This window comes from Spermophilus citellus (assembly GCF_964194105.1).
Source record: "Spermophilus citellus genome assembly, chromosome: 16".
Lineage (NCBI taxonomy): Eukaryota > Metazoa > Chordata > Mammalia > Rodentia > Sciuridae > Spermophilus > Spermophilus citellus.
In genome coordinates, this window is record NC_138196.1 from 37,272,784 (window position 1) to 37,293,003 (window position 20,220).

The following is a 20,220-nucleotide window of genomic DNA, read 5'->3' on the forward strand; positions in this document are numbered from 1 at the left end:
TTCCATTTCTTTAAAGGCTTATTTACATAGTAGATAGAGTAGCCAGACTTCTCTGCAAACTTATGAATTTAAGCTGAAGTCAAGGATCTTAGATGTGAAAGGGGTCCTCCCAATGTTTTGGTCTTCCTCTGCCTTCAGGCATACACATATTTTCTCACTTTATAGACGATGCAACAAAAGCCCAGAAGAGTGATTTGTTTAAGTCATACTTCTGTTAAATAAAGAAGCAGAGGGGCTGGGGATGTGGCTCAAGCGGTAACGCGCTTGCCTGGCATGCGTGCGGCCCGGGTTCGATCCTCAGCACCACATACAAACAAAGATGTTGTGTCCGCCGAAAACTAAAAAATAAATATTAAAAAATTCTCTCTCTCTCTCTCTTTCTCTCATTCTCTCTCAAAAAAAAAAAAAAAAAAGCAGAAGATGGACTCCCTAGAATCAGTGGGAGATTGGAGAATGCAGCCGATTCCAGAGAAGTGAAGTCTGAGAAATTGGCACTTGTATAGAGAAGTTACCTGTGCTTAAATTCAAATTTGTAACACTTAAGGAACGTTAATAAAAAGAATTGAAATGTTTGTGTTAATGATATTTATGGAAGAATGGAATTATGATCAAAGACCAGTGTTCTAGTCATCTAGTGCTCTGTAATAAACCACTCCAAAATATGGGACCTTGGAACTACATTTATTTTGCTTGCAAATCTGCAATCTGGGCAGAGTTTGGCAGGGATAGCTTGTCTCTGCACCCCTCCATGTTAGCTGGAATATTTTCAAGTCTGAAAGATAGAATCATCTGAAGGCTCAGTCAACTCAAACATCTGGAGAATGGAATTGCTGGGGTTGCTGGCGTCTGGACTATAGGGTTCTCTTGCGGGGTCTCTCTCTCTCTCTCTCTCTCTCTCTCTCTCTCTCTCTCTCTCTCTCTCTCTTCTCCACAGGGGCTTTCCAGCAAAGCAGCTCTAGAGTAGCCAGACTTGCTCCCCAGTGACTCAAGAAAAAAAAGCTGGGTGGAAGTTGCATGGCCTCTTATGACTTAGTCATAGAAACCACGCAACATCACTTCTGCCAAAGGATCCTGGTTAAAGCAATTGCAAAGGTTTTCCCATAGTTAAAAGGCAAAAACAGGGCTGGGGGTATAGCTCAGTAGTGGAGTACTTGCCTAGTAGGTGTGAGGGCCTGTGTTCAATCCCCAGCACCACAAGAAAAAGAAAAAAAGACAAGAACATAGATTCCCTACCTCTTGATGGAGACGTATCAATGTCACACTGTAAGAAGGGCTTGTGGGAGAGACCTATATCAGAGAAGCTATCTTTGGAAAATTCATTTTGCCACAACTGAAAACTGCTGTGTTGTAAAATCATTGAAACAAACGAACCTTTAAAAAGCCATCTACCTGTCATTCACAAAACACATTCTGTAAGACACAGTGCAAACAGTCCCCTTCTCTTGGAAATCCTTCTTCCACAGCACCATGTATATATGCCTACTCTCTCACCTGCCATATTCTATTGTGATGTTCATAATACGATTGTAATCAGGCAGATACTATCAATTTGTCAATCAGTCAACCTTTTTTCTAGCTAATCAATATGACATAGGAAAATTCACAAAGAGTCTTCAGATTGATGGGAAAGAGAGACATCTAGGGAAGCCAGAAGCTATGCACAGGAAATAAAAGCAGAGAGAAAAGCATCAATTCTGACAAAAAACACTGACATCACACGAAGGAAAAAATATATAGTACTATCCTTCTTTACCCCTACATGTCAACAAAATCAGTCACGCAGCTGATATGAAAGCATCATCTAAAGCAGTGCTTCCCAAATGTCACCTGGATCTGAATCACCTGGAGGATCTGGGGAAACGCCCCAGAGTTTCTGATTCAGTTTGTGGAGCCTGAGAACCTGCGTTTCTCATAGGTTCCCAGCTGTTGCTGGCCGCCTTGCATCACTAGCCTAAAAATCTGGGTTCAAGAACCATTAGGGTAAAGTTTTAGAAAAACAAGTACTCATCACAGCTAAAGCCCTGGCAAAGACTAAGGAGCCCAAAGCACTGCGTCCCCTCTGGGCGACCCTTGGGTTTGTCCGCCAGGACTGCGGACCAGAGAGTCAGCCTCCGTCAGGGCTCTTAGAGTTTGAGCGAATCCTCGCCCCGCCCCCCTGTGGGCGGGGACAGGGAATGCCTGTCTCTTTTCTCCGCGCCATGATTGGTTAGCGCCGCCCGTGCGTGGTGACGTTTTGTCTGGGCGGAAAGTTTCTGAAGGTGGCGCGGGAGCTGTGAAGCTTCTTGGGTTCGTCCCGGAAAGGCCTCAAACGATTCGTTCTACTGCCTTTAGGTTTCCGGGTGCTACTTGGGAGACCCCCAGCTGCTTCCCTACGATCTTCGCGTTGCGACCTCCTGCTTCTCTGGAGTGTCTCTGCTTCCTGAGTCCCGGAGTGGGTATGCGAGTGGGACGTCTGTGTCTGTGTTGGGGGAGGGGATGGCCTGTACTGGTGACACCGAGAAAGTGAGGAAGGAATATGTTCTCAGTTTCCTTGGGGCGCCGGGGAGTTATCTCCGCTTCACCAGCCTCTCTCTTAAGGGGTCACCGACTAGTCTCATGTTGCTGCACCTTGTGCCTCTGGGAAATTTTACATATGTGGAAACTGAAGCTTAGGCATTGATTCTCCAACATGTTTAAGTGCGGGCTGCGAGTCAAGCACTGTGCTGATTGCGCAGGCTGTACAGGTGATTGTATACCCAGTGCTTGGAAGTGCCAGGCACTGGACAGATGCGGATTCCTACTTGAACTAAAATGAATACAACCACGGAGGCAAAGGACCACTAAAGGGAAGACCAAAGAATAATTATCGTTTAGTGTGAAAGGTGTTTAATTCAAGGTATACATAGTGGAAACAGTTTTAAGGGAGACCTCTTTGAGAAACTGATACCTAAGATTTGAAGAAAGAGGCAAGATATTAAAAAGTCAGTGTGAGATCCCTAGCCACCTCCAGTGGGCTCCTACAAATCCCATAAATTTTTCTCATCTTCAGATACCTAGTAGCCTATTCTTGCAAATGGAAAACACCTTTCCATTGGTTCTTTTAGTGTTATTGTTTTAGTGTTATTTTATTTTATTTTTTTTTGGTGTTACTAGATTTCTGGTTTCAGAGAGGATGGCAGAGGAACTGGATCTAACAGAGCAAGACTCTGATGGGGGTAGTGAAGAGGTGGTTCTAACTCCTGCAGAGCTCATTGAAAGGCTGGAGCAGGTAAGCATTTCAAACAGAATCTCTTTGTTCCAATTTTAGGTTTTAAAATTAGATCAACTGTGCAAGTGTCACTGATTAGAAATACGAGGAAATGGAATTTTTACCCAAAAATAGAAAGTAGAGGACATCCTCTGTTAGAAATCTCATAATATCAAACCAGATATTCAAGGGAGTTTATTAGGGGACATCTTTGGGTATGTTTCATAGAACATTTCACACAACAAAGATCTACTTAGTATTTACAGAGACTGTAGAAGTGTACTTTAGACTTTTAAATTCTGCACCTGAGTCACTTGAAGTACCTCTCCTTTCCCTGAAGAATGACTGAGTTAGCCAGAAAATGCTGAAATACCTTCTTTAAGGAAAAAAATGGTCATATTCTTTCTTTTCCTCCCATATATTTTCTTGAATCATACTCTGTAGTTCAACTCTTTAAAATAATTTGAGTTATTTCTTTCTAATTAAATGTCAATGATTTATTGAGTATTTTCTGTGTGCTAGTAACTGTATTAAGTTCTTTACAAAGATCTTCTCATGAGCCTCTGGTAGTTTAGGAGTTCTGGTAGTTAGGAGTTAAATCCCTTTATGCTGTTAGTCTATTATGTGCCCTTAAGCAAGTTATATAGCTTGTCTCAAGCCCTTTCCTTAACTATAAAATAGAGATGATAATAGTAACTACTTCATAGAGTCATTGTAATGATTAACTGCTTACATATTGTCTGATACATGAAAAACTCTCACTGAATTTGTGGCAAGTAGTATTATCTCCATTTTACAGATGTGGAAACTAAAGCTTAGAGATATGAAGTACTTTAAGCAAGGTCACACAGTAAGACCACAGCTAAGACGAGAACTCAGATCTCTCTGACTCGAAAACATGGTAGGGGTTGAACTCTGGGCCTTATACGTGCTAAGCACATACTCAACCAGTGAGCTACACCAGTGGTCCCAACCTGTGCTGTGTATTCACTGCACTTGCTGCCTTACTCTTGCCCTCTCTCTTTAACTGCCTTTCCAGAACTCTCTCATGTTTAAAAGTTTAGTATTCTTCATTCTTTCCTGCCATATCATGAGTGACAAGCTGTATGTGTGACTCTGGGGATTAAATCCAGGGCTTCACACATGTTAGGCCAGGGCTCTACCACTAATCTACATCCTTGGCCATTTGCAGGGATTCTTAAAAATCTGGGTTTTTTGTTTTTTGTTTTGTTTTGTTTGTTTTGTTTTGTGGTGCTGGGGATTAAACCCAGGGCCTTGTGCATGCAAGGCAAGCACTCTAACTGAACTATATTTCTAGCCCCTTAGTCTGTTTTTATGTCACAGAACATTTTGAGAGGCCAGTAAAAATAATATGTATGTATATAAAATATAAAAATATATATATGCACATAGATAAGTGCCTTTGCAGAATTTTGCACATTATTTCAGGGGTTTTCATTCAGAATAAGAAATCAGAATGGCCAATAAGCATATGAAAAAAAATTGTTCAAGCTTTTTAGTAATCAGAAAAATGGAAATTATGGGGCAGGGTTTGTAGCTCAGTGGTAGAGCACTTGCCTTGTACTCGTGAGGCCTTGGGTTCAATCGTCAGCACCACATAAAAATAAACAAATAAAAATAAAGATATTGTGTCCATCTCAACTAAAAAAAATATTTAAAAAAATGAAAATTAAAATCACAATCAGAGATCATTTCATACCAGTCAGATTGGCAGAAATGAAAAAAGGTACAACCATTTGTTTAGAGTTCACATGCTCACAAAACTATTGTTTAAGGCAAAGCTTGTTATCTTGGGTAATGCCATTTGTACAGTAATATGCTACAAGTACCTCACAGTGTTGATCCTTCCACCCTTGGACAGCCAGAGCCCTAAGCTGCATGCTCTTTTTGGTAAACTCCAGCAAGAATTTAGAATAATTTGCAACCTATGTACTTCAGTGGAGGTGCAAACTGGTACAATCTCTTTGGAAAATAATTTGTTACTGTCTAGTAAAGTTGAAGATGCAGATTCCTTGTGGCCCAATAACTCTTCCAGGTATGTACCTAGAGAAAGCTTCCACATGTACACTAGGAGGTGTGCACAGTATGTCCACAGTATTGTTTACAATGGTTAAAAATGAAAATAGCCCAGATATTTATCAACAAAACAGCTGGTAAAAAATTGCACGTTGGGAAAAAAAGAAACAATAATGAAAAGAATAAAAGACCTTCCGCAGGACTGTGTTAAATATTTCTTTTCTGAGGGGGTACCAGTAGTGCAGTGTTAAAATATTTGCTTCACATGCACAAGGTCCTGTGTTCAATCCTCAGCACATGTGCGTGTACACACACACACACACACACAAAATTATATAGCTACAAAACTTACAGAAGCTCAAGCACTTGAAAAAATTATTACTGTAGCAATACCCAGCATTTAATAATGTGTTGTAATGATGGTAATTGGGGAAGCACAGACTCAAGGACATCAGAAAAAATAGGTTGAGTCTAAGTATAGCTTTCCTTGGTCACTTATGTATATTTCAGTTCTCCAAGCCTTGGTAATCTGCAAAATGTACCAAGCAGCTGGTTCTGAGTCATAAATTAAACACTTAACCTCATGCTTTAAAACCTTAATAAATGAGTTATCCATTACTATTGTGATCCTTTCTATTTTGGATATTAGTATTATATCCACTTCCTCTCAGATATTATAATGATGAGTGAAAAGTATTTGTAAAGTGCACAGAGCTTTAGGAATAAAGAGGTGTAGATTCACAAAGATTACTTGTCTCTTAAAATAGGTGACAGTCAGTGCCCCCTGGTGGGAGAAGTAGCTGGTGAAGAAGTAGAAATGTGTTAATGCTACTTGATGACAGTACTGCTGGAACACCAGGTGGCGTTACTCTCATCAAAACTTATACTGACAACTGAAGTGAACTGATTTTTTTGTTATTTTAATAAAAGGTTGTAAGCACAGCCTTCCCACTAAAAGAAAACATAAAAGAGCCATCCTTAAACATACTTTGTCTTCAGAGCATTCCTAATATTTCCAACTAATATGCAAATAGCTTTCTTTGTTTGTGACATCTGTGATTTTCATGATCTATGATCTGACCTACTGGATTATTTTTCTCCATTATAAATGACCCTCACATTTCTCTACATTGTTTTTTAGGCTTGGATGAATGAAAAGTTTGCCCCTGAACTGCTAGAAAGCAAGTCTGAAATTGTAGAATGTGTCATAGAACAACTAGATCACATGGTAAGAATTGCTTGTCTCTGGGTTACAAAGGATGAGAAAATTAAAACGTAGTGAGAGATTGTAGTCTGATTTAAAAAAAAAAAAAAAAAACCTGTTCTGTTGGCTATATTAGAGTTGGTTACTTATATTTACAAAACATCAACGTTCCTGTCAGCGTCCTATGAAAGGTCTAAAGATCTGTCATTGCTGATCCCACATTTCCACATGAGAAGAGTTGACCAGAACGGGCTGTTACCCACTTCCATCAGGCTCTTCTATTTTCCACAATCCCTGACTACCCTCCTTGCTCATTTCCCTTACCTGCCTGACCTCTACAACCATTTTGAGTTTATGCTGCTTGGCTTAGGTGATCTGGGTTTAAGTATTATCAACTTTAGAGTAGTTTTAAAATGTGATTATTCTACAGTTTCTCAGTTGGTATTTATACTGCTTTATAAAGCTTTTAGGCATTCCTTCTATGTGCTGTAAAATTTCCTTTGTGATTATATTGGAGTTCAGAGCCTTTGTGGCTGGCCATATTCAGATTCTATTCAAATGGTTACTTTCTAAAAGTAATTAAGTATTGATTAAACTATATATCAAGACTGTAGTCATATATTATTTGTATAATTAAAAGATTATGCATGAGGCCTTGAGTTCAATTTCTATCACCCCTCAAAAAACTTGAAAATAAGAACTCATGTATAAGAGTTTTTTGTTTTCCTTTGTCTAAAACAGTCTTTGGGTCCTCAAATTTGCCGGTGTTGATGGTTCTTAGTCTTTGAACATTATGTTTTAAATAAACTTTAGTTCCTCCTTTAACAGGAAGAAAATCTCAAGAGAGCCAAAAAGGGGGATCTGAAGGTCAGTATCCATCGAATGGAGATGGAGAGGATCCGCTATGTCCTCAGCAGCTACTTGCGGTGTCGACTCATGAAGGTTTGACATAGAGATACCTGTAGGCATTAAGGCAATAAAGTTTATAATAAAGGCCCCAGGGAGAATTAGGACAGGGCCTGGGAGTGTCCAGAGCCTGAAGATGCTATTAAGAGCCCAACATCAAAGTAGCCAAAGAATAAAGAAAGCAAGAGATTGTTCTGGGAAATATAGCTGAAACATTGGATGTACAACCCAGGGACACCATATATATTTTCTAGTCTGTTTATTGATATGTGGATGATGCCCCATGGAGTTACAATGAGGGAGTAATAATGATAGAGTGGTTCTCATTGTTTGAATAGGAAATACTGCCTAGAGAAAACTAGTTTTAAAATTTTTTTACATCTGTCAAATGGACCATGAAAGCTTGGCATTCTACTATAGCTCTATAGTCATCTAACTTGTAAAAATGAAATTATGAATATTATTTTGTATGATGCATTTTTTAGCCCTTGGAAATTCTTACTTTCTTGAGATTTCTTCTTGTTTCCATTTGTCTAGTTATTAGAAATCAATACATTCTCTTTTCTACATACTCACAATACATGTGAGTGTTTCAGATATCTGAAGACAGCCCACAAATCTCATCCAAGCTTATCTTGGTTAACCAGTTCAACCATTTGAATCCATTTACTCTCCTGGTCTCTTCTCTAAAAAGGTTCATATTTCTCAAATTATACTACATGGAACTAAATAAAATATCCCAGTTGAAATTTGGCCACTTTTGTTAAATAGGATGATCACTTCTGTTACTCTGGACATTGAACTTATTGTAGTACCACCACCCATTGTCACATTAGCACATTTGACAGAGACATCATGCAAAGCTCATTCCACACTTATTTTACCCCTTCCAAAATGTTTAAGTTATAATCACCCCTTAGTCACCATCCTGTCTTTGTATGGCTTGGGTTTTGACTCTCAAATATAAGATTTTGATACTTATTCTTCTTAAAATTTACCTTGGTCATACAGGCAGTTTCCCTAGTCTCTGGATTCTGACCTTATCACCTAATATATTAGCCATCTCTTAACACTTTATGTCATCAGCAATTTTTATGTATATTCATAAAAAATATCATTCATTAATAAGACTGAGCCAATGTAAGAGTATTTCACCAGAGATTTTACAAAACTCTCTGTTTTGTAAACTCCATACATATATTGACATCTATCCATTGAACCAATTTTTTTTTTCTTTTTTGTGTGCGTGTGTGGTACTGGGGATTGAACCCGGGGTCTTGTGCATGTGAGGCAAGCACTCTACTAACTGAGCTATATTCCCAGCCTGGAATCAATATTCTGTATTCAACCATTTGTGAACCTCCCAATTTATACTATTACTCCAACCCCAGGTTCGTAATTTGTATATAAGGGTATCACAAAGACATTAGTAGATAATTTTAAAAGTACATATGTTACCAGGCATGGTGCCTCACACCTGTAATCCCAGCATCTTGAGAGCTGAGGCAAGAGGATCAAATTTGAGGCCAATCTCAGTAATGTAGATCCTGTCTCAAAAAATAAAAAGGAATGGGGATGTTAGCTTAGTGATAGAAATCTCCTGGGTTCAATCCCTAGTACTATACAGATAGATAGGCAGGTATGCATAGATAGGGAGGTAGATGGACAGGGAGGCAGATGTGCCTCCCACTCCCAACTAGTCCACTTACCCCTTTTTCTCCTTATTTTGGTCAGATGTGTAACTACATCTTTTTGATTTTATAAGCCTTTTAAAATTATCCATTCTCAGGCTAGTGATGTACCTCAGTGGTAAGCATATGTGAGGCCTTAGGTTCAATCTCCACTGTCACAAAGACAAATAAGTCTCTCTAAAATTATCCATCTTAATATAGTGCCATTTATCAATGAGAAGGCCACTAGTTCATATGTGAAGATGCAGCACCTTTCAATTTTTGAAAAATCAGGAAATTTTCCTATGTCCAATCTTTCACAGCATCTTCTGATTTTAGTGATTCTTCTAAGATCATGAAACTACACATATTTTAGTACATTAAGTGATGTGGTAGAAATTTACATATGACAGAAAAGGTTTTATAAGCATAAACTCCATACATATGTTAATTTGTTAATTTATCCCAGAACATAATTGGTCCAAGCCAAAAAACTTTTACTGTCCTTTAAAAACAGTTAAGTGCTACTTTCTCTTGGCCTTTATTTCCTGCCAACCACTGTCAATTTCCTACTTCCAAAGAACATTTCCTTTGACAAAAATAACAGCACAAACCACAGGCCAGTCCTTTTCCAGTTCTTGGATATACACCATTTTGTAGCTTTTAGCTTTTTGGTTTGTTTGGTTGTAAGATGTTTGTTTTTCTTAGCATTTTTTTTCAAGCCTTACTGCATTTCTGGTTTTAGTCTTATAATTAAATGTTGTTGTTATGTCTACTTGTGTATTCTGTATACATCTTTACAGTGTTTGTATTTCAGCTCATAGAACACTCTGTGCAGTTATATTAAAATGTTAAGTCATACTTTTTCTTCTTTGACATCATTTACAATTGTATTTTCAGGTTTTCTTTTATGAAAGCCTCCCATCTCTCTTTAACTGTCTTCTTTTTTAGAAACTTTATCTTTCCTCAAATTTTTGGAAACCTCCCTTCTTAAAGTCCAGAGCATAAATCTTATTAGAAAATATATCAGTTATCCCCAAACCAATAGCCAAAACCATGAAAAACTAAAGGAAGCGTAGTACTTGGTTTTAAGATGTATGATAAAGCCACAATAATTGTGACAGTCTGTATTGGTGAACCTATGGAACAACAGATCAGTGGATGGAGTAGAGCCAATAAGTATACAAATAATCAATTGATTTTTGATAAAGATGTAAAAGAAATTCAGTAATTTACATTTCTAAACAAATGGTGTTGGAATAATTGGATGTCCACATGCAAAAAAGTCAGTTTTCATACCTTATGTAAAAGTTGTCTTGAAATAAAACACACACACACACACACACACATATATATGTAAAAGTATAAATTTGGGGGTGGGGGGTTACTGGGAATTGAACTCAAGAGCACGAAACCACTGAGCCACATCCCCAGCCCTGTTTTGTATTTTATTTAGAGACAGGGTCTCACTGAGTTGCTAGCACCTCACCATTGCTGAGGCTGGCTTTGAACTTGTGAACTTACTGTCTTAGCCTCCTGAGCCGCTGGGATTACAGGCGTGTGCCACCATGCCCTGCTAAAAGTAGAAATCTTTAAGAAGAAAGCATGGTGGAAAATCTATATTATCTTGGGGTTGGCAAAGAATTTTTAGATATGACACCAAAGGAACATCTCAAAAAAAAAGATAATTTAGATTTCATCCAAATTTAAAACATTTATTCTGCAAAAGAAACCAATAAGATAAAGAAAAAGCAAGCTATAGACTGGAAGAAAATATTTGCAAATCATAGAAGTGACAATGTATCCAGAACATATAAAGAACTCTAAAATATCAAGGAAGCAACCATGCAGTGAAAAAATGGCAAATTATTTGAGCATATATTTCATCAAGTAAAACATTTAGGTGGCAAATGATTATGTGAAAAGGTGCTCAGCATCATTAGCCATTAAAGAATGTAAATTAAAACCACAATGATGTACACTGACTAGAATGAATAATAAAACAAACAACAACAACAAAAAGGAGTTTTAACCATGAAGACTTGCCATTTTGTAAAGTTTTTCCTTTTGTTTATGAGTGTTGGGGTTTGAACCTAGGACCTGGTACATGTCAGGCAAGCACTCTACCACTGAGCTACATCTCTAGCCCCTTATCAGATTCTATCTCCAACTTTTTTCAGCAAGCAGATATATTTGACATTTGAATCCTAACAGATGTTTTCATGGTTTTTGTTTATCCTCACAGATAGAGAAGTTTTTTCCTCACATCCTTGAGAAGGAGAAAATGAGACCTGAGGGAGAGTCTTCCAGCCTTTCTCCAGAGGAGTTTGCCTTTGCCAAAGAGTGAGTGAGCAGGAAGCATGAAACTGCCTTTGTCTTCAGCTTGTAGGCACAAGTTTTGGTGGTTATCCCCACAGAGCCAGAGCCAGAGCCTCATCCATTGCTGTCTGACAACCAGGGTGACTCCTAACCAGTCATGTGTGCCACAGCAATTTGAATTTGTGTATTTCAGGTACATGGCTCACACAGAGGCCTATCTTAAAAATGTTGCCTTAAAGCACATGCCTCCCAACCTACAGAAGGTGGACCTCTTAAGGGCAGGTAAGCAAAACCCTGTCTTTCACCAAGGTCAAGGTGCCATAGTATACATCCTAAATAACCTCCAGGTGCCTGAGAGTAGAATCTTCATCTTCACTCTAACAAATTTGAAAAAATTAATATGTAGATAAGCAGTAGAGAAAAGAAGTGTTCTGGTTTAAAAAAAAAAAAAAAAAAACAGGAAAAGGAAAACAGCCAGGGAAAAGGTGGCTTGGCCAAATCTCTGGCCCAAGCCCTCACACTGCCCCCTGAAGTCTGCTGAGCTGAGGAAGAAGAGTTAGGCACACTTAACCTTGGATGAAGCAGTTAGGCACCTCTGGCTTACAGGTGAAATCTAAATTCCTTAGTCTTTCCTAATCTGCTGTATCTGAGCAGGATCTTGTCAGGCAAAATTTCCAGATCCAATAAAAAAGTTCTCCAGGAGATTGGAATCCACCTTGTTCACAAGCTAAGCTTGGTGTACTATGGCCACAAGTGTGGCTAGGCCTTGGAAATCCATCTCTTCCCTGACCTGGCCTGGGTGCTGCACTGGAATCTCTGTGGCAGTAGAATAGGATCTTAGTCCAAGCCACACAGTTCTGGAGGCTGGGAAGTCCAAAATCAAAGCACCAGCAGAATCAGTGTCTGGTGAGAACCTATCCCTCATGGTGGTGCTTTCTATGTTTCCTCACATGTTAGAAGGGAAGGAGCAAATAAAATAATCTCCTTTAAAAAAAAAAAAAAAAAAAAAAAAAAGCACTCGCACATGCTAGGCAAGGTCTATACTCTGAGCTACACTACCAGTCCTCCCTCAGGCCTCATTTGTAAAGTTGTTAATATGGGTCTGGGGTGTAGCTCAGTGGAGTGAAGGCCCTGAATTCAGTCCTCAGCACTGAAAAAATTAAGATCACTAATATCATTATCTGTGTCCTAATCTCTTTATGTAAAGATGCCACTGAGACTGGATTAGGACCACCCTAATGGCCTCATTTAAATTTAATTACTTCCTTAAAAGCCTTATTTCCAGACATAAATACAATTTAGTCCATAACACCAGGAGCAAGCCAAATCCATACCAGATTTGTTGAATTCTGGATTGGTCATTTTGCAAGCCTGCCCAAGGAAAACAAAAAGCCCTGTGCATTTCCAGTTCCCTCCTTGGTCAGTCACGGTTATCTACACCTTGCAGGAACAGGAGTGGACCAAGGCAATATCCCCAATCATTTCCTGGTGCTATCTTATCCAGTTGATCACATCAGCTGAGAGACTGCTGATGGGCATGCATATGAATTCCTGGAACTGAATCTAGCCATTGTCCCCAGCACTTCTACTTCACACTGGTGAACGCTTCCTAAGATACACATTGCTTATGTTGGATCACTTCCAAGGACAAAAACCAGACTCTTGGAATCGAAGCTGCATGGCAGAACTAGCCTCCCCTGATAAAATCAGGGTCTTCCTTAATTAGTCTTCCTAAAGCCTCTGGAACATCTGGGCCCCAAGTACAGGGTAAGGGTAGACTTTTTGAAACCCAAGCTGTGTTTCTAAAATCAGAAACTCCCCAGTGGAGCCAAATTTACTCTGATGAAGTTGGAGTTTATTAATAGGCCCAGAGTTCTTAAGCAGCCCAAGGGACCCTCCTTAGAACTTTGGAGCTAGTTTTCCCGTAGATAAGGGAGCCAAGGGTAGTATGAAACCTAAGCAGGACTCTTAGAATGGGAAAGTATCCTTAGCTTCTCTGGACCCTGCAGTTGATTGAGTCTTCTAGGTACTAATGGAACTCTAGGAGATGAGGAACTAGAGTGGATCAGCCCAGCTAGGGCACTTATTGGAAATGTTGGCTGGTGATAGCAGGAGGGCAACAGTTTCTTAACCTGTAACTGATCAATGAAAGACCACTTACAAGACCTAACTTCCTTAGTCTAACATTCAAGACTGTCACCATATGACCCAAACTTTTTAATCTCTCCTTTAAACACTCCCTCCTAAAACTTCATGTATATTCCTTCTTTAGCTTTTGTTACATCCCACAATCCATTAATAATAAATGGAAAAATCTAGAAATAAATAAGTCCTAAGTTTTAAATTGTGTGCCTTTTTGACTAGCATGATGAAATCTCACTTATCAAATCAACTGTCACACACCTCTTGTGTTCAAATAATCCTTACCTAGCAACCTAACACTGCCTCACAATGCCTAAGTCGTTCCCCTCACTTTATGTTATCACCTAGGTATTATATCATCTCACAACCTTACAACAATAAAGGTAGATACAGTAGAATAAAATTTTGAAGCTGGGTATGGTGAGACTTCCCTGTAATCCTAGTCACTTGTGAGACTGAGGCAGGAGGATTGCGAGTTTGAGGCCAATGTAGGCAACTTAGCAAGACCCTGTCTCAAAATAAACTAAATGGGCAGGGGATATAGCTCAGTGATAAAACCAGGGTTTAATCCCTAGTACCACCCAAAAAGAAAAAATATATATATTTTAAAGAAGAGAGACCACATTCACATAACTTTCATTACAATATAATTGTTCTTGTATTATTGTTAATCTCTTACTGTGTCCAATTTATAAATTAAATTTTATTATACTTTATTTCTATACATATTATTGATATGTATAGTAAGAAATATATAATTTGGTACTGTTCACAGTTACAGGCATCCATTGGGGGCCTTGGAATACATCCTTTTTGGATTAGGGGAACCACTACATAGAATAATTCCCTACACATTGTAGATACTTAGTTACTGAATGAGTGGTGGCTATAAGGAGCCAGATCTCTCCTTGTGTCACCCTCCAACAGTGCTTTTCATCAGGGATCCCTGGGTGTTCGGTACCATTAACCCCAGTGACTTTTCCCAAATCAACCTTGTTAGCTACACATTTTCTGATTGCATTATTGTTTTTCCGGCAGTTCCAAAACCAGATCTAGATTCATATGTGTTTCTGAGAGTGAAAGAACGACAAGAAAACATACTGGTAGAGCCAGAAACAGATGAGCAGAGGTGAGTGATATGTGTCTTTCTCAGTGGAAATACTCCTCGCAATGGAGAACCAGCTTAATCTCTGCAGCTAAATTTTTTTTTCCCTCCTTTTTCAGAGACTATGTGATTGACTTGGAAGAGGGCTCACAACACTTGATCCGATATAAAACCATTGCACCTCTCGTTGCTTCTGGAGCAGTACAGCTCATTTAAAAATAAGCATGGAGTTATAGATATATTAGAAACCTCTCATCACTTTGTGCCTAAGAACAACATCAAAATAGTTCTCCAAACAGACTTTTCTCAGCAATGCTGTGAATCACTTTGGCATTGAAATGAAGTCAAGGCAGGAGTCTTAATATTGCTATAACGTCATCCTCATTTCCTGCCATTTTAGACAGTATCAGCAGATGGGGCCATTGCTCTGTTTATTCTGCAAACTAGGCAAATAAATATGCTGTTGCTTTGTGCACTTTTTTCTTGTGGCTTTTTTGCTGTTGTTGTTCATAACGTATTCATAAAAAGGCATCACTACCTATGATCAGAGGGATGTATTTAGCCCTAATCTGATGATAATAGGAGAGTTTGTTAAACCTTTCTGGTAAGAGAACTAAATAGATTAAAGAAAACAGCTGTGGTCTACTATAATATGTCATTGGATTGTGTGAAATAACCTTTGGAACCTCCAGTATTGAACTTAAAACCAATTTCTGTCATGCTTAACTGAAAATCACAACTAAACCAATAAGCCATTATTACATTTGAGGTTCATGGCAGAAGGAACCTCGGACCAGTTCTCAGCTAGTGGTTTCATGCAGTGTGATCTGGCTGTTGACCTGCAGCCCTTCCTGAGACTCAGGCAGCTCTGCCAGGCCAGCCTTCATCCATCTGGCCATTCTTGGCAAAGTGTCTGAGCAGAGCAGCATCAGCTGTCCCATAATGTGACTTTAGCAGTATCTTTTTTCTCCTTTATGTTCTTCCCTTTCTCCATGGAAATGAATAAAATGGACCTAATGTGAATGAAGAGTCTCACAGTGATACCTAAAGGCAAGAGATACAGACAACAAATGAATTACGACCTTGAAACATAAAAAAGCAATCTGCATTCCAGTCTTTCTTGCTTAATGAAGTCAGCAGGTTTTCACTTACATAATATAGGCTAGAGAATAATCAGTAGAATATTGCTCTTATTTCCAAGAGAAATCAATAGGTAATAGCAAGGAAGCTTTTATGTGGATAAAAGCATTTGATATTCTTCTAGTGCTTTATGTTTTCCAGAGTGTTTTTATTCTCCAGCTATTCATTAAATACATTGAGCATGCAGTATGTCAGACACAGATCAAGGCACTGGGGTTACAATCCTGAATATGTCTGACTTTGTCCCTGCTCAAATCATGTCATAAATGCCTTGCAGAAAAATTAAAACAGAGTAACTCACCAGAAGGTAACCAGATTGGTGATGTAGGAGAATCTCAATGAAGAAACAGCATGTAGGCTCATACAGGCTGGACCCAGGTCATGTAGGACTTTGTTGGATCCCATTTGGTCCACACAGCAGTAAGTAAGCAGGGCTGGTATTAAGTGGTGGAAAACAAAGCGGATATTTAGTGTTAAGACTGAGATCAACCCAAGTCTTTCCTCCTCTTCAAGCTCCCCATGGTAGCATTAAGCAGGCAGGAGAGGAACCTGGGCTATAATCTAGAACAGTTATAAAGGCTTAATGTACCCAGCTGGTGGTGAATGTCTGTAATCCCAGCAAAATGGTGGCTAAGACAGGAGAATCACAAGTTTTAGGCCAGCCTCAGCAACTTGGCAAAACACAGTCTCAAAAATAAGTGGCACTAGGAATGCAGCTCCGTGGTAAAAGTTCCCTTTAGTTTAATCCCCCAGTACTCAACAAATAAAGTCAGTCTCTCGATAGATAGATAGATAGATAGATACTTGTAGATGGACACAATACCTTTATTTTATTTTTTAATGTGGTGCTGAGGATTGAACCCAGTGCCTCACATGTGCTAGGCAAGTGCTCTACCACCAAGCCACAACCCCAGCCCAATAAAGTCTTAATGTGTATATCAATCACTAGGAGATCGTGTTAAGACACAAATTCAGGTGGTGGTGAGAGGGATGTGGACCAGTGATAGAGGCCTTAGGTTTGATCTCTAGCATTAAAAAAAAAAAAAATGTATTCTGATTTGGAAGATCTGGAATGGATTCCAAGATTCCACATTTCTAGGGAGCTCCCAAGTTGTGCAGTTGTTTCAGGTCCAGGGACAACATTGAGTGGCAGGACTTCACACCTTCTTGGGCAGCTCTTGACATGCACATGCCAAGCTGCACAGGGGAGATGATGTTATCTCCTAAAACCACAAGGTGAACTGTTCCATTTCCTAAGTTGTTTCTTCAAAGGAAAACTCACTTGATATGTCATCTGTAAATAAAGGGGAAGTTGAATTTCAAAACCAAGTAGAAAGGGAAATGATATGGTTTAATTGACATTGACTTTAACTTTGCATGATTATTATATTGTTTTATTGTTAAAAACTCACAACTAAAAGCATTTCAGAACATTTTCATCAAATAATTACATCTTCCTTGATGTTAGGTTTTTATCACTGACCGAAATACCTGACAACAATTTAGAGAAGGAAAAGTTTATTTCAGTTCATGGTTTCCAACGTTCAGTCCATGGTGGGCCAACACCATTGTGGTGTGTCCACCATGAAGCAGAACATCATGGCAGAAGGGCTTAGTGGAAGAGCACTACTCCACTCATGACTGCCAGGAAACAGAAAAGGAAGGGAGAGAGGAACTGCAGGGAAGATGAAGTCTTCCAGGCTTCACCCACAGTGACCAACCTCCTCCAGCCACACCCCACCTGCTTACAGTTATAACCCAGTCAGTCCATTCAAAGTAGGTTGAACTGGTTGGGTTACAGCTCTCAAAATTCAATCATTTCACCTCCAAACATTCCTGCATTAACAGGGACACCTTGTATCCAGACAACAACATCCCTTATTATAAGCTTGTCCCTTTGTAAGACAGCTCTTCCTTAGAACTCTTGCAGGTCTATACAGGTTTGTTCCAGCAGAGTATATCAACTGGGTTGATGCTGCAGCCTCTGCAATCAACCCAGCTCTAGCACCTCCCTTGAATGCACCTTCCTTTTACAATACATAAAAGTTGACCATAAAGCTTTCAGAGTAAATTTCAAAGCAAACACAGATATCAACTCTAAATATGTTCTTCAAATAGCTTGTCTTAGCTATTTGAACATTTGGAATTAAAGAATTGGTATTTAAATATATCTGATCAACCAGCTGTGAAAGTACTCACATAATATTTTTTTAAAAAGCTTTATTCTTTAATTGGGTTTGGTTTTTTTTGGAGATTCTGAGAATCAAACCCAGGTCCTCCCACACGCTAAGCAAGCACTCTACCACTGTACCCCAAATCAAAAACATCATTCTTATAAAAGCAAAATCAATAATCTGTACTTATTTAACAGATTTAATTTCAGATAACTCAGCTATTTTTTAAAAAAATGGATATTCCTTACAAGGCCAAAAAACTGCTGAGAGAATTTAAAGGAACATACTATACTGAAGATTCTGAAAGGACTAGTAATAATTAGTGTTGATTAAGTGTTTGCTATGAATCAGACTTCATGCATTAAGTAGATAAACTTATAAATCTCGACAACCCTCTGCATGGGAGAATTTGAGGTTTTGGAATGGGCAGAAGAGATCACCAGATTTCCTTTTAATAGAATGCTTGTTCCCTGTGGAGTATGCACACGTGTCTTCCACTAGGTCATTTTACAACCCTGAAAAGGTGAAAGTTGACTTACAGGAGCTGGGTGTGGTAGTGAATGCCAATAATCCCAGCTATATGGGAAGCTGAGGCAGAAGGATCACAAGTTTGAGGCCAACAAACTTAAAAATGTGTGTGTGTGTGTGTGTGTGTGTGTGTGTGTGTGTATGTGTGTGTGTGTGTAGCCAGCTTATCAAGACCATGTCTCAAAATAAAATTTAAAAATTGGCATAGAAAACTTAAAATAATGTGCATATTTCCTGCCTCACTATGCAGTGATTCCTATTGATGGCAGTACAAATGAGTTTTGTCCTCTTTTTTTTTAATTTCTTATTGATTTTTTTTATATCTTTATTTTATTTATTTATTTATTTTATGTGGTGCTGAGGATTGAACCAGGGCCTCACACGTGTTAGGCGAGTGCTCTACCACTAAGCCACAATCCCAGCCCCGAGTTTTGTCCTCTTGAAAATAAGGTCAAATCTCCATGTGAAAAAGTTTTAACACTTTGCTGATTCTCACATTAAATAAAATCTTTGGCATGTGTTCATTTTGTGTCTCTGAGTGTTAACAATTTCCACCCTAGATGCTAAAAATATTTTAAATTTCTTATATGTTATATTCTTATAAATAGATACTATTGATATTCCTACTTTATAGGTGAGAAAACAAACTCATTTACTGAAGGCCACAAAACTGCTAAGCAATAGAAGTTGGATCAAATACCAGTAAGCCCAGAGTTCCAAAGTCTGTCCTTTTAGTCATCTTGCCAGTACTGTTTCTTTCCACAAAAAGGAAAGAAGATCCAAAAAGTTTTGAGTTATGACAGCTTCAATGGAGTAAGTTCTAGTTTTCCAAAAAGACTTAGTTGAGGGAATAATACTACTACTCGCATTACTTTAGAGGATGTGGCATTTTTCGTAACATGGAAGTATTTTCACCTTTAAGCAGGTCATATTCTACAAACCACATTATTACAATTTTTTCCTAACTTGTTAGGATAAGGAAAACCCTTCAAAATAAATTCAATACACAATTACATAAGTCTTGCCTCCTGTCTAGTTGTACAAAATTCTACAGGAATGAAGATAAAAGTAAGTGACAGGACTGGGGATGTAGTTCAGTGATAGAGTACTAACCTTCCATGCCCAAGGCCCTGGGTGGGACACACACACACACACACACACACATAGAAACACACACATACACACACACTAACCAGGCCGGATGGTGAATACCTGCAGTCCCTGAGATTTGGGAGGCCAAGTCAGCAACTTCAAGGCTAACCTCAGAATCTTAATGAGCCCCTATCAGAGGATGCAGTTCAGTGGTAGGGTGCCCCTGGGTTCAATCCCAGTATCATAAATAACTAAATACATACATACATGCTTCAATGATTACCCTACAGAAAAAGAAGGAGCAAAGGAGATTAATATTCATAGAGAATTTGTGAGTGGACAATGGGAAATTGTTTCCCACAAGTTACTCTTCTTAATCCTCATAACACCCCCATGAAGTCAGCTGTATCTCACAATTGTACCCCAGCTTCCCAGTCTAATTGTTTGTCCTCTTCCCTCAATAGTTTCTAATGTCCTTTTTGTATCTACAGTTTTACTATTTTTATTAAAATCACACCAAAATTCTTAGGACAATTAATATACTCAGAATTTCATATTAGTAATACTGGAGAGAACAAGGTGATTTAGACATACTCAGCCTAATGGTGTGTCTGCAGTCTAACTTCCAGAACAGGTCAAAAACTAAGGAAATGAAAAGTGGCATGTGCCACATCTAA

At 38.8% G+C, this 20,220-nt stretch overlaps 1 protein-coding gene across 1 annotated transcript; it reads left to right on the forward strand.

Annotated features, from left to right (window-relative positions):
* The first annotated feature begins 2,249 nt into the window (after positions 1 to 2,249).
* Positions 2,250 to 15,250, forward strand: GINS4 (GINS complex subunit 4). Its single transcript, XM_081269835.1, has 8 exons — positions 2,250 to 2,435; positions 3,133 to 3,247; positions 6,405 to 6,491; positions 7,296 to 7,409; positions 11,289 to 11,386; positions 11,556 to 11,644; positions 14,543 to 14,633; positions 14,729 to 15,250. The coding sequence occupies exons 2-8, from the start codon at positions 3,152 to 3,154 to the stop codon at positions 14,823 to 14,825; spliced, it is 672 nt and encodes a 223-aa protein (XP_081125961.1). The 5' UTR covers positions 2,250 to 2,435; positions 3,133 to 3,151; the 3' UTR covers positions 14,826 to 15,250.
* Positions 15,251 to 20,220: the final 4,970 nt, after the last annotated feature.